General features: G+C 37.1%; 1 protein-coding gene across 1 annotated transcript; it reads right to left on the bottom strand.

Moving 5' to 3' along the window:
* Positions 1-557: 557 nt before the first annotated feature.
* On the bottom strand, positions 558-27,159 carry LOC133189557 (uncharacterized). The gene is made up of 20 exons (XM_061324925.1): positions 24,962-27,159; positions 24,685-24,808; positions 23,946-24,202; positions 23,417-23,554; positions 18,561-18,792; positions 17,837-18,147; positions 17,711-17,758; positions 17,213-17,501; positions 12,599-15,900; positions 12,407-12,475; positions 11,594-11,686; positions 8,132-8,630; positions 7,502-7,750; positions 6,136-7,099; positions 5,236-5,401; positions 4,916-5,095; positions 4,573-4,638; positions 4,281-4,403; positions 3,343-3,372; positions 558-2,036 (listed from the first exon to the last, which is right to left on the bottom strand). Exons 1-20 carry the CDS (start codon positions 27,123-27,125, stop codon positions 874-876), a joined length of 10,467 nt encoding a protein of 3,488 aa, XP_061180909.1. The 5' UTR covers positions 27,126-27,159; the 3' UTR covers positions 558-873.

Below are 27,159 nucleotides of genomic sequence, written 5' to 3'. Positions count from 1 at the left end.
TGTATTCCTTGTGACAAGACCTTCCTTTTGATACCAACAACTTTGGCCCATTGACCTTGATTTTTGACTTACTTTTGAAAAACTTTAACCTTCTCCATAATCTTTTCAATGGTTGGTGCTATGGCTTTCATATTTCACAGGTATATTCCTCGAGACAAGACCTTACTTTTGGTACCAACATTTTTAATCTCTTGACCTGGAGTTTGACTTGCATTTTAGAAAGTTTAACCTTCGCTATAAGCTGCCATACGGGGGCATCAGTGTTTCACAAACACATCTTGTTCTCCTTTGTTTTTATTCTACATATGATCCATCCTTGTAAGCATAAGTTCAAACCTAGCAACACCTTTACTTTATTGAAAGATTTCAACCATGTTACCACTCTCTCAGATGATGTTGTAAGGCAGAATAAAAGATACTGCTCACTCTCATATTCCAGAAAGGCCCAAACTTCGGTGATCTGAAACAAGTTAATGATATCCATCACATAGTGTTGCATTTGTGCATCTTGAACTATTACTTGTCCTTATCTATATTTTAGGTCTGTAAAATAAATCAACATCAAGAAATTGTTTTATTGAATAACAATATGTCATACATGTTCTGTGATCAGCAATGTTTTGCACAAACTTTAAAATGAAACTAAATACTACAACATTCGAAAATAACTATTGGCACCAAAAATAAACAGCAAAACATATACCCATTGATGGATAACACAAACTAAATGGATGTGTCACAACTAGGTAAAAAAAAAAAATACACGATTGCAAATAAGCATATCAAAAATTGGGCAAATATAATTCACATTTGATATTCAATGCTCATCAACAGAAATGACCAACTAAAAAGAAATCCCTACTTTATTTGAACCTATTTATAATCAGCTGCCTCCTTGACTTCCTTTAATCTATCCTCTCCATTTCCACCCCCCTCCAATCCTTCCGTATTTTCGATCTCCGTGTCTGATGGATCATCTGAGTTTTCTCCCTCGCTGTCAATATTGGCAATCACTCTGTCACTACAGTGCTCCAAATTTTCTTTTTCTTCTTTAGAATCAGACTGTTCTTTATCTTTAACCAAACCATTCCCGTCCTCCTTACCACAGACATCTTCAGAATCACTCTGTCTGGAATCAGTGTTTTTGAATTCTTCCTCCACAACCTTTCCTGAGTCTTCACCTTCACACACCTCTTTCCCTTGGGTCTCTTCCTCAGAAACTTCATCTCTCTGACCATCATTTTCACTTTTCTTGCTATCTGCATCAGCTTCTTCAGTCTCTTGATTACTACCATCTTCATTCTTTCTCTGACCAATATCTTCACTGTCTTTTTGACTAGTATCTTCACTATCTCTTTTGATGACATCAGTATCTTCACTTTCATTCAGACTTGCATCTTCACTCTCTTTCTTACTATCATCTTCACACTCTTTCTGACTAACATCTTCCCTGTTTCCTGTATCATCATCTACATTTAACTTATCCTCAATCTCCTGACAAACATCCACTTCCTTAATGACCTCACTCTCTGCCACATCTTCCTTAATGCCCTCGCTCTCTGCCACATCTTCCTCCGGATCAGGTTTATCCTCATTCTCCCGACTAACTTCTTCCTTAATGCCCTCATTATCTATCACATCTCCTACTATATCATGTTTGTCCTCATTCATTTTGTCTACAGTTGCTTCCCCTTTCTTTTCCTCACTGTTGACATCAGGTTGGTGTTCCCCACTGAGTGAGGACAAGTCCTCGGTCCTCATATCCTCAGGCTCCTCACAGTTGTTGTTAATGTTGTCATCCATCTTCTCACCTCTGGTGACCTCTTCATCTTCCAACTGCTCTTCCTCCTTGACAGACCTTCCTTGGCTCTCCACTTCAGACTGATCATTTGGTTCTTTGGACTTTGCTGGACTTGATGTCAATTCGGATTCTTTGTCATTAGACACATCATTCAGTGGGTCCTTTGTTGGAGTCTGTTTTTCCCCTTCTTCATCAACAGCATCATAAAATTCATCCTCCTCTTTTAACTCTTGATCTGAATCAAAGATAAGTGGGAAAAAAATTATAGTACCTTTCATGAAAACAAGAGGCCCAGGGGCCACATCACTCACCTGAGCACTATGGCTAGGAAAATGCAGAAATCAGTTCAGTCTTGAAAGGTTGAAAAGTTCAAATAAAAAAGTGGTTCATGATTTGAACAAACTTGAATCTACACTATCTGTGGATGCTACCATATAAATATGACCAATCATGGCTTTGCTGTTCTTGAGAAGAAGATTTTTAAAGATTTTTCCTATATATTCCTATGTAAAACTTTGATCGCCCATTGTTGCCCCACCCGACCCCCAGGGGTCATGATTTGAACAAACTTGAATCTACACTACCTGAGGATGCTACCATATAAATATGACCAATCATGGCTTTACTGTTCTTGAGAAGAAGATTTTTAAAGATTATTCCTATATATTCCTATGTAAAACTTTGATCGCCCATTGTTGCCCCACCCGACCCCCGGGGGTCATGATTTGAACAAACTTGAATCTACACTATCTGAGGATGCTACCATATAAATATGACCAATCATGGCTTTACTGTTCTTGAGAAGAAGATTTTTAAAGATTATTCCTATATATTCCTATGTAAAACTTTGATCACCCATTGTTGCCCCACCCGACCCCCGGGGTGATGATTTGAATAAAAACTTGAATCTACAATACCTGAGGATGCTTCCATGTAAATATGACCAATCATGGCTTTGCTGTTCTTGAGAAGAAGATTTTTAAAGATTTTTCCTATATATTCCTATGTAAAACTTTGATCGCCCATTGTGGCCCCACCCGACCCCCGGGGATCATGATTTGAACAATTTAGAATCTACACTACCCCAGGATGCTTCCATATAAGTTTCAGCTTTACTGGCCCTGTGGTTCTTGAGAAGAAGATTTTTTAATGACCCCACCCTATTTTTGTCTTCTCTTGATTATCTCCCCTTGTGAGGGGACATGGCCCTTCATTTTAACAATTTAAATTCCCCTTCACCCAAGGATGCTTTGTACCAAGTTTGGTCAAAATTGGCCCAGTGGTTCTTGAGAAGAAGTCAAAAATGTGAAAAGTTTACAGACGGACGGACAGACAGACAGACAGACGGACAGACGGACAGACGGACGGACGGACGACGGACAAAATGTGATCAGAAAAGCTCACTTGAGCCTTCGGCTCAGGTGAGCTAAAAATCACTAAAATTCATAAAGCATCTTTATGCCTATCTGGTACTTAACATAATCTATACCATAAAATCACAGTTTCAGCATACACTGAGGAAAAATTTAAAATGACTGTACCTTCTGTCTTATCTTCCTCTGCTTCCCTCTCTGTAAGAAGAAAAAATAACATCAAAATCATTAAACAGATTCAATATACTACTCCATAATCATCTTTGTTGAAACAGGTTGGTTGGTCACCATATGGCTTCTAGTTACTTGGGAATGGACCTGCTTCAATAAATATAGGTCAGATCCAGAATCTAAAGCAAACTGTTAGTGTCCATCCCTAGATGAATCATACATGCAAGTTTGGTCACCAAGGGGCTTATAGTTACTTTGGAATAAAAACTGCTTCTCAAACTTTAACTTGCTCCAAATACATGCTACATAAAAACCTGGGGCTCATTTTACAAAAGAACTTACGACTATGACCAAAATTTAATTCTGCTTGTAACTTTCTAGTTTACATTAAATTTACATCCAGATCTTCAATTTAGAGCTGTACAAGCAGCATTCTTCATATCAGAAATTTTCATTGTAAAATCAGAACTACTCATTTCAGAGACAGTAAAAATGAAAGTTGTCAAACTTCTGTTAATGTGGATTCATTATTTTCTTTGGGGATCAATTATTTTTGTTTTTGCAAAAATTTAAAACTTTGTTAATAGGTAAATCTGAGAACAGCTTCTTAATCTTATTACGTAATTTGTAAAATTTGAAGTTGGTTGATCATCTAAGTTTGTGGTCTGTTTCGGCCACCAAATCAATGAAAAATGATGGGACTGCAGTTTTCATTGTTGCATTGGAAAAATAACAGAGGCTCTAACCGAAGCAAAATTACATTAATGTCCTGTACAATTATTGATTTCTTACACATATTATTAAATTAAAAGGTTATGGTAACACGTTACACAACAAGGATGAAAACAAACAATTGATCATTTTAGTGACACGGTTGATGTGAAGACTCAAGAACATATGACAATTTTTATGATCTTTTTAACTAAAATGTTAACCTTTCTTGAGATTGATGAAATGGAAGCTATCAGAAGCTCCCGTTGTTTCCAGGCTTGAGTCATGACACATGCAAACAGAGGCATCTGTTGTTTCCAGGGTTGAGTCCAAATTAAGGGATTTACCTACAAGTAACAAATCAATTACTCTACACTTATCAATTATATACTATTAAAAAGATAATACATAAATCAAATCCTCTAAGCTTTAACTGATTTTGTATTCATTTGATGAAAAAAAAACATGTAATTATTTGAGAAAAATGATTTAGAATTTTTTTGAGAATCTTTTTACCTTCTCCATCTTCTTCACTGCCAAAAGAATTCTGTTTTTCTAGGGCCAGCTCATTAAAGGAAGTTTCTTTGAAACAGAAAATTTAAGCATAAAATAATGTCATTTTTTTTGTACAACAAATATATACTCAGATTACAAGAATACAAGTAAAAAATGCCAGCTAGAAACCTTGAACCCTTTTTTAAATTCAGAAATGGTCTAGATCTGAGAAATTACTGCAAACTTACAAAATCCTGTGACAAGCCTATCCTAGCCCATTTAATGCATTCTATCATGTCTGCCATAGATGATTTAAAGTATTCTTTAGCAACAAACCAGATTTGTCTATCTTATAGGAACACACCTAGATCACCGGAGCTCTCCATCATTTGTTCAAACAGTGTGGTGTCTGTCTCAGCTCTGGCAAAACCTAAATCCACCATCAGACGGTTCAGTTCCTGTCCCTCGTAGTCCAAGGTCACCTTGTACACCCCACACTCCGTCTTATGACGCACATACATAATGGAAACATCCTGGACATGATCTATCCAAAAGTACAAATATGGCCATTAATACTAACAGAGAAAAAAATCTGACTTGACAATGCTAAAAATTGTTAATGATCTACCTTGATGCAAGTTAAACAACTATTGTATGAAAAAGAAAAACATATGCAAGTCTCACTTGAGAAAAATATTCTGGTTTCCTTGCTCCAGCTTCCTGTCAGAGAAAATATGTCTGTCAGGGCACACACAGAGACCTGAGCAGGTATCTGGATTAGGGAGTCTGGTATACTGTACACACAGTCCATCTTAGTGGTCAGTTTTTCACCTAAGTCCACCAATAAAACCTAAAATACATTTCTTTCTGCATGTACATTGTACCTGTGTCTATTTTTAATAGCAGAACTTCTCTCTCAGTTACTATATACAAAATGAAATTATTTTTTTTTTTACCTTTGATTATTATTGTGTTAAAAATGTTTGTTCTGATTGATAACTGAACTTTAACTTTCATCAAAGAGAATGCAAGAATAAGTAATTTACAATAGCAATATCATCAAGTCAAGGAAATCCTATAGAAATGCTTATAAATCTTAATATCAGGGCTTTCACAGTTCCCTGAAATAACCAAAAACCGCAGTCCAAGTTGTTTGGTTCAGTTTCAGTTACATTTTTCCAGATTAAGGTGTGGGTCTAGTTTTGTTTATATACCAAAACATGGTGATGAAATCAAAGAATCAAGACATTAACTGTGATAAATAAACATTACAACTGAAATCTACTTCATCCATGACAAAACACTTGTCACGAAAGGATGGAATAATTATTGAAACGAGCAACAGTGGTCATATGTTGTCCATAATAGTGGCCCTAGTTGATGATATACCGACATCAGCATGGTTACAGGTTAACACATTGTTTTAAAGGTGAAATTTTATGACAAATAAAGTTTTTTCAAGTTTAATTCATGAAATGATGTAAAGGACCGGACCAAAAAACCCAAAACTGAGAAAAAAATTTACTGAACCAACCCCAAAAATTTTGGAACTGTGACAGTCCTACTTAATTTCATACAACTAACCTGTACTTGCTGATTAGGGAAGACTTTCAAGCATTTGGCTCTTTGATACTGTTTTTCCATTGGACTGAGAACAAGACAAGCAACACCTTCCTTGATGTCAGACAACTTCTGCAGGTTTTCTTCTACACACTTGCTTATCTCCTCCTCAATTTTTGACAACTCATTACAGTCATTGAGCTGGACATAAAACTGTAGAGGATTGTCTGCAGAGGTAACCATGACGTCATACTCCATATCCAAGGATAATAAAGTCCAAGAGTATGGACTGAACAGGGATACAAGATCAATCGACTCCTCCTCATCTGTAGTGTGGTCTGGCTGGGCGTACCCTCCGTCTATCAGACAGCTAGTGATGGAGGTCTCATCATCAGACAGTTCTACAAAGTGTGGCCCAATCTCTGACTTTTCTGTTACATACATTAGAAGTTCTTTATCTTCAGTCAGCTCATCAAATCTTCCACAGGAGCTCGAATCCCAGGACTGACTGATAATGCCACCAAGGCGACAGTGAATAGCTTGAGAAGACATTTCGCAAAAAACATCTAAAAGCAGGAAAATATTGCACTTCCTCACAATCTCCTGGTTTCCAAAGTCCACAAAAAACACTTTAACTTTGTCCTCATCTACCTCTTGGACTACAGATCTGTAATACTGACCATCCACTGGGAAAAGCACACAACAAGAAGTTCCTGGTTTGATGTCCTCCAGCTCTTTACCTATCCCTTTATTACAATCATTCTCTCCATTCTGTACACCCTCCTCTGATACAGACTCAGATTTATTTTCCGACATTGGACACGGGTCACTTTTACGGTCAGCAGAGTATTTTATCAGCATCTTGTCCATCAGTTCATCTAGACTTGCCACCTTGTCCACTATATGGCACCAGAAATTTTCAGGGTTTTCAATATGACTGAGAGTGATTACATACTCGGTGTCTGCTTCTACAGCTTCCGGGGTAAACCTACATCATAATGTATAAACATTGATTTACTGTGTCGGTATTTCTCTTAATATGCAAATATTTTTGGGATTGATTTCCCTCTCCAGAATAATTTCTCAAAAACAATGAGGCACATGTAACAGAGAAATTTGTATTTAAAATTTTTACCCCCTAACATATAATCAAAATTTGGGAATGAGGTCTTTTTCTGACATCCTCCAAAATTTTCCTGCTTGCTGTATATGTAGGGATTGAATACATCTGAACAGTGTTGAGAAAACTAACCTCCCATACAGAATGTCCTGTTCTACATGTATAAGTACTGAATACATCTGTACAGTGTTGAGATAACTAACCTCCCATACAGAATGTCCTGTTCTACACTGTACATGTATAGGTATTGAATATGTTAAGATAACTAACCTCCCATACAGAATGTCCCGTTCTTCCTTCACTGTTGAGCACTCCTCAGATAGCTTTAGTGAGGGGGTAGCTACATCACTGGAGTCAGAAAAAACACGCTTCACTTTCTTACTGATGGTGACCGGCGTGGTCGCCTGTACCCCATATCCTTCCTCTATCAGACGCTCGCTGATCGACAGACCCATGTGAAGAAGATGTACAATACAGCTGTTATCATCTCCAAGGCTAAGAATGTCTGCTAGTAAAGTCCTGTCAAATTTACATTATATTACAAGTTTAACTTCTTAAGGGAATCTCCTTGTGTGTTTTGCAATTAATTCCTTCAACAGCTGAATTAACCTTTTATGAAAAGTCTGATATACAAGTATCTCTGCAACAGTGAACATTCCTTACTTTGATTTACAAATAAAGTTTGTGTTCATTCTTTATCAGAATACATTCTTTATCAGAATACATTTAAATTTTAGTTTATTTTCAAAGATACTGAGGTAATTGAAAACTTTATCTATAGATCTAGAATTAGGTTCAAGTTACAATAGTTGTAATTTTTAGTTAATAAGCACAGAAACATGAGCAATATTCAGATCTAGCTAAATATTAAACAGATCACATTATGTCAGTATTACTTACTTTTCCTCAGTAAGATTTGTGAAGAGAGTTGTGGCATCCTTGCTCCACGGCCCATCCTTAGACCTCACCCCAGCAAGGGAACACTCCACACCTTGGATTGGAAGGTCACAGAATCGTTTCAGAAGACGGCGGAGATCAGAAATGGCACACACCTCTATATTGCCATGGTCCAGAAATATCACCTCCACTTTATCCACATCTACCTGTTTTTTGATGACAGCTCGATACCAGGATGAATCCTCAGAAAACTTGGCAGCACAAGGTGTGTTGATTGCCACTTTTTCTATTTTATAGGATGATATGGGCGTATTGCTGTAGAACTCATACATCTGGTCCAGGAGGTCATTGAGGGGGGCGGGGTCACCAATGTGGAGGTAGAAACAGCTCGGGGAGTAAACACAGCTGACGTTGACCTCCACTCTATCCTCCGTTTGGACGGCAGCAGCCTTCAGCTCGTTCACACTTGAGATTGTGTCCTCCTCCTCCTCTGACGATTCATCTGTTGCAACAAAGCTCTCCAATAAATAAGCAAAATAACTAACAAGATAACTTTTTTTGAATATATCTCTTGCAAATTTGGGTAAAGGATTGATGGCTTGGTCAAGATCAGGTGCCCATGTTGGTTGCAGATTAACCAAAAAATGAAGTCTAATGAATCGTATTACAAGTATGTTCTATGTAACACTACATCCTTTTGGCAGATTGTCTGAAATTTCTGTTCATTTCTGTCGAGCGGTTAAAAAGATTTCACTCTTACTTTAGCAGAGACCCAAGTGGGCTACGGACTATACATATTCAGGCATAACATTTATCGTTATCATATTCAACTAAACAAAACAAGTATAATTCAAATACAAACTCTTCACAAAATATTGTCTGAACAAAAAAATCACATAACTCATTTCCATCAAAAATGTTACAGTATATAAAGGACATGGGTAAATTTATTAATCTCTGGGAGTTTTTCTACTCTTAATATTTAGACATTTGAAGCAAAAGTACATTAAGTACTTTCAATTTTTCTAAAGATACTGTATATGGGGATGAAAATTTCAAACTTATTTGGTAATACTCAGAGAAAAAATGTGTCAGATATTTTTTGATTGACAATTTTGAGACCTCGGGCTACGGACTATACATGTAGCATTTTTCATTTACTGAGAGACCATAGAAATATAGTTGTCTGTATCAGTAAATATTTCTTAAAATTATCATCATGGAGTTCACACATGTTTAATAAATCCTTTCGTTTGGATATTGAATCAATTTATACAAAAATCCTGTAAAATTTAACAAAATAAAACAAAAACTTCAAATAAATTCACAATACGAGTAAAATATGAATTGTCAGAACAAAATAATACATGTCAGAATTACACGTAATTGGTGTTTTGATAAAAAAAAAATATAGTTTAAGACCATCTAAAGAACAAGAATGAGCTTTAATTTAGCATCTATGAGACTGAATTTCATGTGAGCAATGGGGCTACGGACTATACTGTTTAACATCTCTATTGTGGACAATCAACTTAAAGAAAATATAATTGTATGATCAAATTTGTGGCAATTTTTTTTAATTATTTGGTATTCTATAACAGTTCAAGCCACTTAGTTTGAGTATTTATAATACCATATTTAAAAATCAATTGTCTAATGTACTGTGTGCTTTCAACGCCAAATGAAATTCCAGTTCAACTAATTAAAGCATTATTGGTGTTCAAACTATTAATGAATAAAAGCAAGAGGAGCTGTACTTAAGTCAGGGCATGATTTTTTTTAGGGGGGGGGGGGGGGGGTTACAGACTATATTGCTCCATTTTTTTTTTTTTTTTGATTTTATTTTAATGTAATACATAGAGCTCAAGGTGGTCATTCAAAAGGTGTATCGGTATATAATTTATCATGATCATATGGTGTAATTCATAAAAAATTACAAAATATGATTGACCATTTGAAGTAAAAACATGATTAGTACAATATTTATCCATAAAGAATCAATGTTTTTTTTTAATTAACAATTCAGTGACAAGAAGATTGGGTGGCACAATTATAAGAGTGAAGGTCTCACTTTTTAGTAAATTGCAAAGTAAGGAGTTGATCCTTACGTTTTGGGATCAAATCCCACTATGGGATGTTAAGACTGGTTGGTGAGAAAAAAAATAAACCATTGAAGTCCCATTTTGCAGTAGATGCATGTAGGAAAAAATAATTCTTCCTAATACAGAAGTATGGTTATATGGTCTGTAAATTTGCTAAATTTATTTGTAGAGTCCGTAGCCCTTTTGTAAGTAGGATTTGTGTGGCCAAATATTCTTTTAAAAATATTCTAATGCTAATTTTTCCAAATGGAATCTTAATATGTATCACAAGAAGGAAAACTTTATCATGTATATTTAGAAATATGTTTTGACCACAAAGATAACAGGACAGACTAAGCCTTTAGTTGAAAAATGTTAATTTTCAGACATTTTATCTTTAATTACAGTGGTATTTGTATTTAAAAACATTGCATTTGTTTGAATAAACATATTATTGTATTGTAGTTATTGTGTCAATAATGTATATGACTTTCTGGAAGTTATTATATTAGGGCTACGGACTATACAGGGCTACGGACACCAATCATTCTTCAAAAACTTCTTTTGGTGTTAGCGCAAAAGCTATATTCATTACTGTTTTTTACTTTACTGGTACCTGTGAAAATATTAAACAAGAGCATGAATAATTATACGTTCTTTTGTTGAACACAAAGTAGAATGAAATATGGGGCTACGGACTATACAAAAGATTAGACCAGTATGGAAAAAAATTACAAAATATGCACACATTTTACCATATAACCACTATATTTTTCTCATAGTACTTTTCTTCTTAAGTAAAATAAAAATTTTAAACACATAATATTTGCTCTTTTTTGGCTAGAAATTATGCATGTATTCCAACATTGATAAATCTTAAATTATATAACAAAGGTATATCTGCACACATTTATTCATAATTTCCACAATTTTTATCCTTTTTCTTTTCTGTAAAAAATAAACTAAACCAGAGTGATTTCTCTATAATTAAGTATATCAATTTTGGAATGTTTCATTCAAAATAATTTTAGTTAACCATTTTTTAAAATGTAAAAAACCAAGTGCAACAGCATAACGCTTCAAAATTGATGGATCTTTGACTTTATTCTGTTGTTTTTTCAAAGATGCAGATACTATATATGTGATATTATATACCAATGGAAAGCTCTCATTCTGATCTTTGCAATGCAACAAAAGACATTTAGATTAGATGTAACTATAAAGAGTTACATCTATATAACATCATTTGGTTGGAAATGGGCACCTGATCTTGGCTAAGCCGTTGAAGAAAAAGAATAAATAAATTTACAAAAATATTTTTCAGTCAAATGAATGTTGAAAATTTATAAATATGAAATTTACAGAAACTTTTCATGCCACTTACTCGTTCCATTACATGTGACGTTAAGTTCAGCTTCATCAAAGCCTGTTTCATCCAGGGTTATATGGGACTCATCCATCAACACCGACTGGGAAGCTACAAGATCAAACATTTACATGTATATAAGATGATTTAAACTTTATACAGCTTTCATTAATTGTTAACATACACAATTTTGTTTTTGTGTTCAGACCTGTAACAAGTAAAACAAGCATTCTGAGAGTATTGCATTAGCAATACTAGTCCCCTACCGGCAAGTGTAATCTGGTTCCGTTCCCGTTAAGAATTGAAAATGCCATAATTCCGTCAAAAATTAATGAAGCGGGACGAAATGCAAACTTGATCTATAACTAATCAAGGTAAAGCCACATACCAAAAATCAGCTCAATATCTACAAGCGTATAGAAGAAAATTGCGGAAAACCCGTAAAAATTGAAAAGGCCGTAATTCCGTCAAAAATCAATGAAGCGGAACGAAATGTAAACTTGATCTGTAACTCATCAAGATACACTCACATACCAAAAATCAGCTCAATATCTGCAAGCGTTTAGGAAAAAACTGCGGAAAACCAAGTGGGACAGACTGACAGACAGACAGAGGGACAGACAGACAGACGGACAGACAGACAGACAGACAGACGGACGGACGGACAGACGGACGGACAGACTCAGAGGAAACCTATAGTCCCCTCCGGTTTCACCGGTAGGGGACTAATTATTGAACTGTATCCACAAAGCCAACAAACTGCATAAAAATCAGACATATATTACATGTACTTTTACATTCAGAAAAATGGTGCAAGTGTTGAATTATTACCAGTGTCTTGTCTTTCTTCCATTTCTGAGAGATCAGCAGAGTGACTAGTCACCTCTGGTTCACCTCCACCTGTAGGAGACAAAACACTGTTTCTAATGCATTTCTTCATTGTAAACTAAACATCACCTCAAAAAGCAAGCCATCAAATTATCATGAACAACACAGACTTTCAGGTTCAGTTTTAAGACTCACCTAACTGTATAATCTCTTTATTTATACTATGATCATCTGCTAGCACCATTGTTACTTCATGTTTGTTGTCCACTTGTTTGTCAAATGTCACAGTAACCTCAGCATCCAATGACAGCTTGGAGAACAGTTCCTGTTGCTCTGTAGACATAGTTGTACATCCAGTCAGACAGCATCGGTAAGCCAGAGCTGGGCTCACAATTCCAAGAGTACGCAAGTTATCTGTAGTGACTGTGTCACTATTTCCAAAGTCTATAAATAGAACATCCACCATTTCACCTTTGATGTCTGTGACAAGAGCCCGGTACCAAGAATTGTCTGTAGTGAACTTGGCACAGCAGTAATCATTAACTGCTACATCTGTCAAAGGTTTGGCCTTCTCACAGTGATTCTGAATGTTTTCAATAACTTCTCCTAGTGTATCCTCTTGACTTGCTAACTGTAGAAAGAACTGATCTTTGTCACTATGACTGACATAAGCTGCAGTTGCCTCTGTGGGAACGATTTGCTCTTCTAAACAAGTCACACGGACTGGCTCTGGTTCCTCAGGAGTACAGGAACTCTCCTCATACTTTACCAGGCTGGCTTCCTCCAGAGACTTCCCCAAATCTTTACCCTCCACTTCTAGCTTCACCTCAGATCCAGTTACAAAAGTACAGGTCAGGTCTTTGTCTACAATCAGGGACTCCAGCTGGGTTGTGACCTCTGAACTCCAGTCTCCCTCCAGTGAAGAAACCCCACACAAAGAACATGCATATGCAAATGGTGGTAATGATGCAAATTCTGATGGAAGGTTTTTCAGTGAACTTGTTTCCACTTCCTCGCTATTGCCGTAATCAATAAACCTTACTTTAGCTTTTCCTGCATTAATCTCCTCTATAACTCCTCTGTACCATGCCTTGTCTTCAGAGTATATCATTCCACATATCTGTCCTGGTTTTGGGTTAGCTAAGAGAGAACATGCACCTACTGACTGCTGTAGTTTTGCTGTCATGGTTTCCAGTGGTTCTTCACACCCTTCTTTCTGCAAGTAGATTTTGGAGGGTGATTTTACATATGTAGCAAAACATTTAATTTGAGTTCCGGTTGGTTCTGTGTAATTGATATGTTTATATACTGGAGCCTCCTCTGCTTCAGTTTCTGGTGCTTCTCTCCTGGGTTCCGACACTGGTTTTCCATCATCAAAGAAGAGCTCTACTGTCAAGCACACGGGAGACTGTCCTACAACCTTCAGGGTCATTTCTTTATCTGCTACTTGGTCTCCAAAATCATTTCCAACACCCTCTGGATTTGACAATTTGCAGTGTATGGCTTGTGGTTCAAGTTTAAGGAGTTCTGTCGGAATATTACAAATACTCTCCATAGAAATTGATTCTGAATTCCCATAATCTACAAATAAGACATCTGCTGTGTTTCCTGAGACACTAGTGACTATGGATCGATACCAAGCTTCGTCTACGCTGTACTTTGCCATGCATGCCATGCCCTCCAACACACAGTCGACTGGAATTAAAGTTTCAACCTTTTCTTCTATATCTCCGAGCAGTGTGTCTAATTGATCTGTATTCTGTGCTAACTGACAGTAGAAGCTGGTGGGCGAGTTGGTGTGGGAGACAAACACCTGGTGGGTACTGCCTACAGGAAGGGAGATCTGAGGTGGGAAATCTGACTTCACAAATGATGTTGAGGAATCTGAGGTCTCTTTTCTAACAACTGCTGCCCTGATCAACTCTTCTGCCACATCCACTTCACCTGCAGAAAGGGAAACCTTCCAAGTTCCATCAGAGTTTTTCTCCATGAAACAAACATTGAGAGCATCAGGGACCAAACTCTGCATTATCTCCTTGGTGTCATCTGACCATCCAGTTTGTAGTGGTTTCACACCTGAGAGGCTGCATCTCAGAGCCTGAGCAGGGACTTCACGGAATTTTTGCTCTACCTGACGTAGTGCATCTTTAGTAACTACGTCTGCATTCCCATAATCCACAAACCTGACTGTTATATTTGATCTCTGAATGTTCTCTACATAAGCTCTGTACCATGCCTCATCTTCAGAGAACTTAGCAACAACAGGATCCCCCAGATTAATATTCTCCAGTTCACTGCCTCCAGCTTCATAATGTTCTTGAATATCTGCCACCAGTTCTTCTAATTTATCTGCTTTTTCCTCTGGTTGGATCCAGAAGTTGTGAGGGTTCTCAATCCAAGACACAAAAGCTGTGACTTTCTCTCCTTCTTGCTGAGGTAGAGCTGGATAAGGATTTTGTAATGTACTGACAATGGGAGCAGAGGAAACTTTACATAGTCCAGCATCAGCTAAGCTCTGAGCTACATCTTCACCATTCTCCGATAGCTTCAACAGGTACAATCCGCCAGAAAAATTAACAACGTTTGCCTGTAATTCTTTATCCATGACCAGTTCTTCAAACTTTTCTATTGCCTCCGTTGACCAGTCTTCCTGGAGCACTCCACTGAGGGAACATTTAACTCCTTGTATCTCTAGACTCATGTAGTTTGCATTGGCTGCTTTCACTTCAGCTTTATTCACAGTCTCTGTATTCCCATAATCCACAAAATGAACCTTCACTCTGTCGTCTTCCACTTCGGAGATCTCCCCTCGATACCATCTATTGTCTTCAGAGAATTTGGCAACACAGGGTTTTCCTACTTCATATTCATGGACACATCTTTCTTTTGGAAATAACCCATTGTATTCTTCATTCATTTTCTCCATCATTTCCTCCAACTCTTCTGACTTGCTTACCATCTGACTCCAGAATTCAGTGGGAGATTTGACGTACACTACATATACTTTGACAGCTTTGTCTGATGGGAGTCTGGCAAGTTTGTACAAGTCAGCATCCTCATGCCCCCACTTATTACCATCTTTCTTGGGTGTGGCACTCCATCCTGGTGATTTGACTGTAACAGCTGGTGTGGTTGTGGCACTGTCTCCCCAGTCATCTTCTGTATTGGCACCACTATCTCCACCTCCACTGCTACCACCAAAACCGCCACCCCCTCTACTGGCTCCAAATCCACCACCCGGCTTTCCTCCCTGAAATCCACCACCCTGCTTTCCTCCCTGAAATCCACCACCAGACCTGGATCCAAAACCTGATGAGGAATTTCTGGGCTTGGAATCTGAGGAAGAGTCTCCCCAATCATCTTCAGCAGCAGGCTTTGATGAACTGCCACCAAATCCCCCTGAGAAACCTCCTGAAGGACGCTCAGACCTCCCTCCAAATCCACCTCCAGAGCCTTTGTTTCCAAATCCACTGGAGCCACCACGGTCTCCAAAACCACTGGAACCTCCTCCAAAACCACCACCACTGCGGCCTCCAAATCCCCTGTCACCTGTTAAATTTACACAAATACCATCTCAACTTCAAAGTAATTTCTTTAATACATAAGAGAACTTCTAATCAAGAAAACAACATACTAAAAGTGTATTTTATTCTGATTAACAGTGTTTTCAATAAGAGCCGGCAACCGGCAAAATTAACCGCCTGTACGTGACTGAGACGCGGAACATAGGAATTAATTCTTACAGAATTTCCTCAAATTGAAAATGTAAATTTGTATTCTCGTTTATTTGTGTTAGCTCTCTTGAAATACAGGAACAGTGTAACATTTCACATTTAAGAGGTTTTTATGTACTAGTAGTTTGTATTTGTATCCATTTTCTTAATTATTTCGTTCTGACAATCTGTATAAAATAGTAAATAAATTGAAAGGTTTATGATATTTTAGTCTTAGATTGCAGAATATTTCAATTTTTGGGGGTATTGTACGCCACTACGTGTTAAAAAGTTCTTAAATTTTTAAATAAATTATTTCCTTAATTTTGAATAATTTTCCTGACCAGTTAATGTGAAAGGGACAAATTATGTAGCATTTTCAGTATGAAATTCTAGCACAAAAAATTGTCTGTGCTAGAATTTTCATACTTAAGTTGTCTTAATGTTTTTACAGACACCTAGTTTTCAGGGGGAAAAAAATCAGTCCGTCAAAAGTCCATATAACAAATCAGTGAAAGGGTACAAATTGTTTTCTAAATGGCTTTATTAGGTAAAATTTGGTAATTGATAGTAACAGAAATGTGAAAAATTTATTGGCCTGAGAGGTAAGAAAATTGAGTCAAAAATGCCAATTTTCGTTTTCGACCGGGGGGCTTTGCCCCCCTGGGCCCCCTACCAGGGCTCTGCCCTGGACCCGCTGGGGGCCTGAGCCGGCCCCCAGACCCCTCGCCGAGATTGGTTTCCTGCTGTTCCAATATATTTCCTTCTATTGAAAATCTTATTGAAAACACTGATTAAGTTTCAAATTTATACATGATCAGAAGGATAGAAAGACAGAAAGTAGGACAAGAAACACTTGATGCCCCAGACATATTAAAATAATAACTTAAACCCTGAAAACTATTTCTGAAAGAATGCATTAAATCCAAAATTTTTCCTAAGAAAATACATATTTATTTTGGTCTGACAATTATTGCCCATAGCCAGTTTTTCATGATATGTTTTTTTTTTTTTTCAGAGATAGTCTTTTTTTTATGTATTTCATAGTATCAGTTTTTTTTTGGAATATTATCTAAGCATGCTTCACTTCAAATACTTGCTTCTTTGGTTTGTTGATGTACAATCCCTGGCAAAATGACCCTCTTCTCCACACTTGTGACAACCTCTTCCTCCACTCTGACCACCTTTGGGGCAATCTCTGGCAAAGTGACCCTCCTCTCCACATTTGTGACAACCTCTTCCACCCCCTCCTCCAAAGCCACCTTTTGGGCAATCTCGGGCAAAATGCCCCTCTTCTCCACACTTGTGACAACCTCTTCCTCCACTTGATCCACCTTGAGGACAATCTCGGGCAAAATGGCCCTCCTCTCCACATTTTCTACAGCCTAAAAAATAGAAAAATTCCTCTTTTCATTTTTTAAAAAAAAATTTATTTACTTTCACAATGCTCAGACAAAGAAAAACTTTCACTGATACAAATTTAGCAAAATGCATGGGGATGTGATATCTACAAACAATTCATATCTCATTGAAAATTTCACACAAATAACATTCAACAGATCTAAAGAATTGAAGTTATACCTACCACTACCACCTCGGTCACTGCCCTCTCTTCTAAATCCACCCCCACTACCTCCAAATCCTCTGGATCCACCCTCATTTCCTCCAAATCCTCTGGATCCACCCTCACTTCCTCCAAATCCCCTGGATCCACCCTCACTTCCTCCAAATCCTCTGGATCCTCCAAATCCTCCTCCAGAAGAGCCACCAGATCCTCCAAACCCTGCTCTGCTTCCACTTCCAAAGCTGTGTGAGGATGAACTAGCTGAAGGGGTCTCATCCCAGTCTCCATCTCCCGAAGTGGTTCCACCAGGCGGCGATTTACTGCCAAATCCTCCAGAATTGAATCCTGAACCTCTACTGTGATTATTAGAACCACCAAAGCCAGGGCGGTTTCCTCGGTCTCCACCACTGAATCCTGGTCTTGAATCATTGGATCTCCCACCTGAGGATCGGTCTCCAAATCGTCCTCTGTTTAAAGTGTGTTTATAGCAGATTTTTATTTACCTCTGAATTGCTATTCGCTATACTAATATGTAGTATACCAGTAATTTAAGGCATCAAATTAATAAAACTTCTTAAAACTGAGAATACTAAGCAAAGAATTGACTACCACATACAAATATCATTAGTCATACATGTATACCACAATATAACTTCAGGTTTATTGATACTCTGATAAGAAAGATAAGTCTTAATGACATGTCTATTAATCCTTTACAAATTAGCCAAGTTGAAGTGCCTTTTTTGTCTCAATTTGGCCCACAACCTATGCTAAAATTGTTTTTATTTTACTTATAAATTACATTTCTTTTGGAAAATCATAAGAGTTAAACCAACATTTTCAATGAGTGACCAGAGGGTTTATCAACCTTAAGACTGACCTTTGTTGAAAGTTGTTGGATGCCTCATTGTTGGCTGTGGTAGCGAGAGAGTTGGTACTTGTGCCGTATTTGTTGTTGATGTTGGTACCCTCAGGAGACTCCAGAACACACAGCAATATATCCTCTCCTACCTTCTTAGACTTGAATGTTGCCTTAAATGTTTGATCCAGAACCAGGTCCTCAAACTGAGCCACTTTCTCCGGCAACCAGAATCCAGTTGGTGATGCAACTCCTTTAAAACATCACCAAAGTTTAACATTTTCAGCATAGCAGTTAACAAGTATACATGATCATCTGTTAGGTCAAATAAATATTATACAATTTTACATTGTAATTCAAATGTCTATCCATGTGTTTAAAGAATACACTTGTTTTCCTGTGTATGTTTACAGTGATTGGGAAGAGCTTGCGCCACATGCCATAGTCGCATTGAAGTGAAAATCAATCATTGGTAGCGCCAAGGTGCGCATTCAAATTTTAGCAATGTTAGTTGGAAATATATTGCGTACGACTTTCTTGCTTGTTTTACTTTCATTTTAAATGCAGTCATTTTAACACAACAAATCTCATTGGTTAAAATGTAGCTGCAATAATGTAGCCCTCTCCAATTTTTTTTTAATCTGATATTTTCAGGAGAGGGCTACAATTCCACTGCATCTCCGTAATGGTGCAAATATATTTTTTAGATACGGCGACTGCAGGCAAAATAAATTGTTTTTGCATTCAACTTACTTCCAATAAGACGGAATTTTTATTCACTATCAACATCATGGCCCTTTATACGCGAAAACCAAGTAAAATAAATCTGCGTGTTTTCCAGTCGTTCACCTCAGCAGCCATGACAGTTCTCGCGTGATGTACTGAGACTTGCACTTGAAATTTAGAATCACTTGATAATGTAAATGTCGGTGTTGATAAATGTTTGTGTTGTATGGTATCACTAAATATCGATAAATAAAAGCATTCCATGTGATATTTTTAGTATAAACAGTGATATTTATGCTTATAATAAGGGAAATCCATACAGATCCGCTCCCCTAGATCCCAAATTCTCATTGGTTGTCCCAAAATAAAATCGATCAAGGTCAGTAAACATGGCGGATAAATTCAAGTTGTGATGTTGACATACACGAAAAATAACCGATATACGGATTGTTCTGTGTATTTTTGGATCAATTCATGTCCTGCATAACTACATTTCATGAGTTCAGGTAAGATATGTTAACAAAATACCCACTTACTGATAATTTGAGCCGAAATCTGTGCGGTAGTGAATCACTCCCGCACTTGCACCATTACGGAGATCCTAAGGAGTTGTAGCCCTCTCCCAAAATAAAAAAAAAAAAAAAAAAAAAAAAATGGAGAGGGCTACATTATTGCAGCTAGTTAAAATGCGGCAAAAACTGCTTCCTGTTACATGAAGTGCTTTATTTAGGACAACAAAGGTATATTAACTCACATATTTCCAATGTTTAATTGAAATTTTGACGTTATTGATCCAAAATACAAGAAAATTATATTGTTTGCGGGTTCCTTTAAATGTGCTACACTGCATAAGTGAAAAAAAAAATTTGGTTAACGAAGAAACGTGTTTCTTTTCATACTTGACGTTTGTTTGTCATTTTTTCTTAAAATGGCCCATCAGAATGTATAGATGGCCCATTCATTTTCAAAATGGCCCATTAAAAACTTTGACAGTTGTGCCATAGTCCCATTGACCTTGATGGCCCTCCCAATCACTGTGTTTATTCATATGTGCATGTATATACGACAAAAAAACAGTGTATTGAATAATTAAACAATGCTTTCAAAATAAAGTTCAAAAAATATTGTAATATTAATTTCATAAAAATAATATATTGTCAACTCTGCACTTGGTTCTATTTTTAGATCATACATACGATCTCACACATTGCACTGGCAGATTTAGAGCCCCCCCCCCACTTTTGTTTCCAAAATATACACGATTTAATAATCAATTTTTTTTGGTGTGGCCGTGGGCCCCTACCCCGACCTCAAACTGGTCAGGCCCCCCTTTTCAAGATTCCTGGATCCGCCACTGCATTGTATCAGTCATAAAATGCACAAAAGCAGAATAAAGTAAAGAAAGTTTAAGTAGAAATGAAAAATAGAAATAAAAATGATTAAATTTTCTACTTCTTAGCTTGTAAGGAAAAATGAAAAAATAAATGATACAGGTTACAGCTTGGGCCAAAAAAAAAATTAATAACTTGGTTCTCAGGCCAGTTTTCTCAAAAATAAATGTGGGAGGGAGGCTTCCCCCCCCCCTTTTTTTTATCTCTTAAAAAACAGACGGGATTTTTTCATTTTTTTTTTTATAATTTCAAAAATAGCAACTTTTAATCAACAATGCTTCAACACTGAGTGTAGAAATCAAGATCATTTATTTTCTGCTTCTTTCTCTTTTCTCTTACATTTTCTACATTCAGATGATTCATGTAATGAATGCATCCTAAAAACCAGACATGTTAAACTTACAGAATCCAACACTTGATGCATTTGGTCAATTGCTTACGTAACACATCTAATCTAAGAGTGCTTCAGCACTATAAATAGCACTTATGATTTTATTAAAGATTGTCAAATTTATCAGTCTTTGGTTTACCCAGACTAAATAAAATCTGCGAATCTTGCCGACGTCCATGTTCTGAGGTTGAGAGAGCCATCTTTGAGTGTTATTGATCCGAGTTCTAGCATGGAAAAACCTTCAGAAACCCCAACTTTGTACCACGAAAGTATTACAGTCATTCTCTTATGAATTTGCACCGAAATCAATGCCATCATGACTAAACTTAATCTTGATGCCTTAACCTGTTAACTCGACTGCCATATTTGCAATTTTTAACTAGGCCAATAGTCTGGTAGTCTGGATCATTTTCGATGTTTGCCAATGTTTTACCGATTTCTAAAATGCAGTCAAAATGCAGTCGGGGACTCAGTTTTTATTTTTGGCACTGCACGTGCGCATGAGAGAAATTTTATTCATTCGAGGATAAAAATGGGTGATGCGCATTGTTGAATAAGATGCGAGTGGGCCTTGAGAACCAAGTTATTAATTTTTTAGGCCTTAAATACAAAGGTATAGTATTCGCTTCAGAAATGTTCCACAGTATAGACATAATCGGTGATAATCGAACTATGCTATCTAACTTTCAAATATTTTCTGATAACTGCTTGTTAACTGCAATTGTGAAATCTGACATGTTGTTGGCAACCTTATACCTGTTAAAATCGTTCAAGTATATCGCTTAGCATGTGGATATGATGCAATCGGTCAAGTTTTGAATCAGATTATACAATTTATTTAATAATGCATGTCCTTCTATAAAGGATGATGTGACATAACTGCTATCTGGGGCCCCTTTTTCTACGACGAATTATATTTAATCTACGACGATTTTGATAGTTTTCAAACATGAGTGAAAGAATACGACGCCTTTTGAATAGTTTCAATAGTTCCGACACATTTTAATTATAAGGATTACTGCATTATCTATGATTTTTTAGACCCTATGACAGCAACATTCGGCCAGGTTTGTGACAATATCTTCCTTTCTGAAAAGAGAATAGGCGGGTCTTAGTACAATAGAGGGATATGCATGTCCGAGAAATTTACCTTATATGGCTATTGTTATTATTTCGCACATAGTCGCTTAGCGAGAACAATTGTCCAATCCGATGACAGAACGAAAAAACATTCTGTCTTTCACTATATGTTTACATTTTATCACAGACACGTGGTTTAGGTCAATTTACACATTATCTCTGCCAAATTTAAAACTTTTAATGGTCAGTCAAGGCTGTTTATACATAATAATACGCATGGAACCTCAGCGTTTACCGTTCTGGGTCAAGAAATGCACATGACACTCATATTCACTGATACTCGGGAATACGTGTAGACCCAGCGAATTGCCCACCAAACGCTTTACAAAACTTTAAATTATGTATATTTATAAATCGTTTGTAACTCTGAGCTGGGAAATTGTCGATCCGTGCCTAATCTGTGACTCAAATGCATAAAAAATTGTTTATCGGAAAGTAGGTAAAAAAGCCTTTTTTCCAAGCATAAAATTTTCTTAGTATTTTTGTGGTACTCACTCGTAATGCATCTCATTTAGCTGATTGGTCAGTTAGAAAGTATGGCCAGTGCCTTGATTAGCATATGAATTTATTCTTACGTCAGAAAAAATAGTTTCGTCGATCTATTCATAATAGGAAAGGCCAGCTAGATTTAACCATTTTTTAAAAAAACAACATGTGAGCGCAGTTAGGTACATTTTTCTCCTTTCACATATAGGTAGATTTCAATAAAATACATAGACCAGCCAAAGGACAAAAATGTACCTACTTGCGCTCGTATATTTTAATGGCTTCAAAGAGTGGGGCGGGGCCAAAATTCAATTGGAATCGGATGTAAACATGGTACCCCTACCCAAATGAAAGATCTATATCTTCCAAATTACGCTTCTATTTTTGTTAAAAGTAGTTTTCCATAAGGGAACACATATCAGTGATTAGTTGCATGCAAAAATTAGAGTAAAAGTTGGACATTTAATTTTTTGTCAATTTACCGGGGGCCGTATGTCACATCATCCTTTATTGCGTCCATTGGGATGCACATTTATTGAAATAATGCATCCTGAGCAAAATTTGTGCATAATTTACGCTGGACACAGACCAAAATGAATCATTGTCAGAATACCTCACTTGTGCCTTCAGCTCAGGTAAGCTAAAAATAACTAAATACTGATGAACTAATATTTTAAGTTCACAGCAATGCACACCCATGTGATATAAAATGTGTGAATTTTTATACACGTGCAGTGACCCACCTTCAAGTCCACAGAGTACTGCCTGGGGTGGTAGCGTCATCAGTTCATCACTGATCTGCTTCAGATTCTCTTTGGGTGAGCATTCTGTATTACCATAGTCAATATACTTCACCTCAGCCATCCCGTTGTTCAACATGCCTGTTTGCAAAAAATTCAAGACATTGAAAGTATTCACTGAAAAAAATCGATCCCCACCATTTCAACTTAAACTCCAAAAATATTTGATGCAGGAATTAATTTTTTTTTTTTGACCAATTGAATAGAAAAGACACAGATTCCTAAAATATAAAGAAATCATATAATTTCTCTGGTGTTTAAATATGTGACTGCTATTTTCTATAATATAATTCTATACCATTTTTTTTCATTTCATAACATCATAATAAAATTTTACAAAATTTTCACACTTACTTTGGCAAACATTATTCACATGACCTATGAAAACATAAATCTAGATATATTACTGATTTCTGGAATAAAGTTTGTATGTGTTATTTATCCTCTTGAAGAAATATCTACACATACTGACCTGTAATTTGGGCTCTATACCAGTCCTGGTCAGCACTGTACTTAGCCACACAGTGCTGTCCGAGTGACACATTGGTCAGCTGTTCCTCGTATTCATCCAGGGCAGAGTAGTGTTTGTCCAGACTCTCCATCAGTGCATCAAGCTGGACTGCAGTCTTACTTAGCTGGCAGTGGAAGTGATCGGGATCAACCACATGAGTGACCATAACTTCCTCCTGGTCACCAATAGCCACCATCCCCTTTCTCTCACCACTGTTTCTTAATATCAATAATCATATCGTTTACATCCAAATACAGGTTTTATATGATCTGACAGGAAATATTTATATTTTATATGATCTGACAGGAAATAAAACCTCAATTCATTGTTATTTTGAAAGTAAAAATTAAATTACAATTTTTTTAAAAAGGCCCATGGGCCACAACACTCAAATGAGTTAACTATGGCCCTGCTGTTTTCATCAGATTTTTCTCCTTTAATAGCCCATTGTGGCCTAACCCTACCCCCCCCCCCCTTTTAGGTGTCTTGATTTTTTTTTTTTTTTTTTTTTAAATTGAATCTACACCATTAAATATGACTAACCATGGCTTTGCTGTTCTTGAGAAGTTTTCCCTATATATTCCTATGCAACATTTGACCCCAGGGGTCCTGATTTGAACAAATTTGAATCTACACTACCTGATGGTGTACCATTTATATATGACACAGCTACACTTATCCTTCCTTAACTCAAACTTACCCACTCTGCAGGGCCACTTGAGGGAGTCTCGGGATCCTGTGCTGGTTCCCAAAGAGTTTACTGGTGATAGTTTTGTTGTTTGAATGGCTGGTAAATTCAATCTGGAAAGTTGGAAATACTCCATCTGCAAAATTTAAAAAAAATCTAATCAGTAGAGAAAATTTACTTAACAAAAATACAAACATTTACAACTTTTAAATTGTGAATTTTTTGGTACCTTATTTCCATAGATGTCAGAAATACTAGGTGAATATAGGAAAATAATGAAGTAACTTGCCTGTCCTTGATGCAAGTCTGACCTCCACTACTTTGTCAACCAAAAGAGTCTGTAAATCTGACATACTGACACTCATCGGGGGTTTCTGAAATTGGCACATGATACAAAGTTGTGGGGTGTCAGCGACACTTGGATGTATCTGATACAATGATGTCATGGGTACAGTGCAGGAGTCACCAAAATCAATAAACATGATCTCCGCTGAACTTCCTGTGACAGAAGTAATGAGTGCTCTATACCAGGATCCGTCTGTGTACTTTGCACAGCAGAATGTTCCCACCTCACAGTCAGCTATGACATCCTGTCCCATTTCGTACACCTTCATTAAAGTCTCCTGGAGAGAAGCAAACTTTTCAACTGGAACTTTGGTCAGCTGGCCGTAGAACTGTTTAGTGGAGTACATCGCAGTGACACAAACCATCTCAGTGCTGCCAACAGCGACATCTGGTTCTGGTATCTTTAGTCTCCTGACAGTTTGCCTGGCAGATTCTTTGTATGATGACACAGATTTTCCTTGTTTTTTAACCCCTAACAACTCCTCATTCAAATAACGATCAATGTCTTTGTCTCTTGTATCGTACAAGTCTAACTGGTAAACTCCTCCTCTATTTGATGTCACCATGGATACCAAGGGTACATCATTCTCAAGTCCTTTAAGAATTTCTATTTCTCCTTCTGACCAGTAGTCTGGTGTCATCTTTGTCAGGTCTACAGTGCACTGAACACACTGTGCTGGGATAGATGTCAATTTTTCTGAAATTTCTCGGAGGTTTTGCGCATCTACAGTTTCTGTAAACCCAAAGTCTACTGAGGTGACTTTAATAGAAGATCCAACAGATTCCACAGAACTCCTGTACACTGCACCATCACTCATTCTAGCTAAACATGACTGTTTGGGTGTGGGTCTTGAAAGTGGCCTGTTAGTTATAAATTCCTCATGAGCCAAATCCATCAGATCACTAACAGTATCAGAACTACTGAGAAGTTGCACAAAAAATCGACCAGGATGCTCCACATAGCAAATGCATACATCATAAGTCCGATTACCCACAAGTGACGACACTGGGTATTCATGCTGGGACTCCAATGTCTGAGAACTGTTTAAACTACCATGGCTTTCCATCTTTTCAATCTCATCTATTTCTATTGTGTGTTCGTCATTACTTTTCCTCAGAAATTTGACTTTCACCACTCCATCAGAAGCCGAAAGTTCTTGTAGCTTGTCCTCCAGTTTACTTGGATTAATTCTGGTAGTTTTATAACAACACCTAAGACCTTGAATTGGAAAATTCATGAATTTGGCAGGTAGAGATAATAATTCATTGTGTGACTTTGATTCTGAATTTCCATAATCTACAAACTGCACAAGGCATTTGTCTGAGGTGCTTGTTAATATCTGTGACCTATATGGTGCCTCATCTTCACTGTAATAAGCCAGACAAAATTCTCCCATTTGTGGATTACCAAGTTTTTCAGCACTACTTGTACAGTATTCTGCAATTTGACTCATTATATTGCTTAAGTCATTTTCTGTTTCTTGAAGTTGCACCCAGAATTTATTAGCACTTTCAATGTATGAAATATAACACTGATGACAAGAGTTTGTATTGACATTTTGCAATGTCATAGAACTGGGTGAAGAAATACTATTGGCCGATGGACTGTGCAGTCTTACAGAAAATCCCTGTGGAGATTTCTGAATAACTTCTACCATGTATTCTTCATTCAGTAGTCTCTCTCTTACCGCCTCCTCTTCCTCTGGTGTCCATTGACCTCTTGCTGGAGAGAAATCAACAAATACACACTTTGTTGCCAATGGTTCTACATGCTTCAGCAAACTAGGAAGTTTCCTAATATTGTCTGCACTAACAGTTTCTGTGTTGCCATAATCAACAAAAAAGATGGACAGGTCGTTGGCGCCTTTTCCGACAATCTTGCCTCTGTACCAATTATCATCCTCGTGAAATAATGCTAAAACGATTTCATCATTCCCCAGGCTACCACCTAACACTGCACAATTTCCTACACTACTCTGAATATTTTCTGCAAGTTCTTCGACAACGTTTTCCTCACACAACTGACAATATCCGTTACACACACCTGCGTCAAACTCCACGTGGGTGACAGTTCCCAAAATTCTTGAACCTGGCACTACTCTGGACATTTTGCCTTTGTAATGAAATTTTAAAAATTGTACT

The sequence above is a fragment of the Saccostrea echinata genome, unplaced genomic scaffold (assembly GCF_033153115.1).
Source record: "Saccostrea echinata isolate AGI-Se365-2 ecotype Australia unplaced genomic scaffold, CSIRO_AGI_Sech_v1 ptg000019l, whole genome shotgun sequence".
In the NCBI taxonomy this organism is placed as follows: Eukaryota; Metazoa; Mollusca; class Bivalvia; order Ostreida; family Ostreidae; genus Saccostrea; species Saccostrea echinata.
Note: the sequence above shows the minus strand (reverse complement) of the source record. Positions and strands in the feature narration are given on the sequence as shown.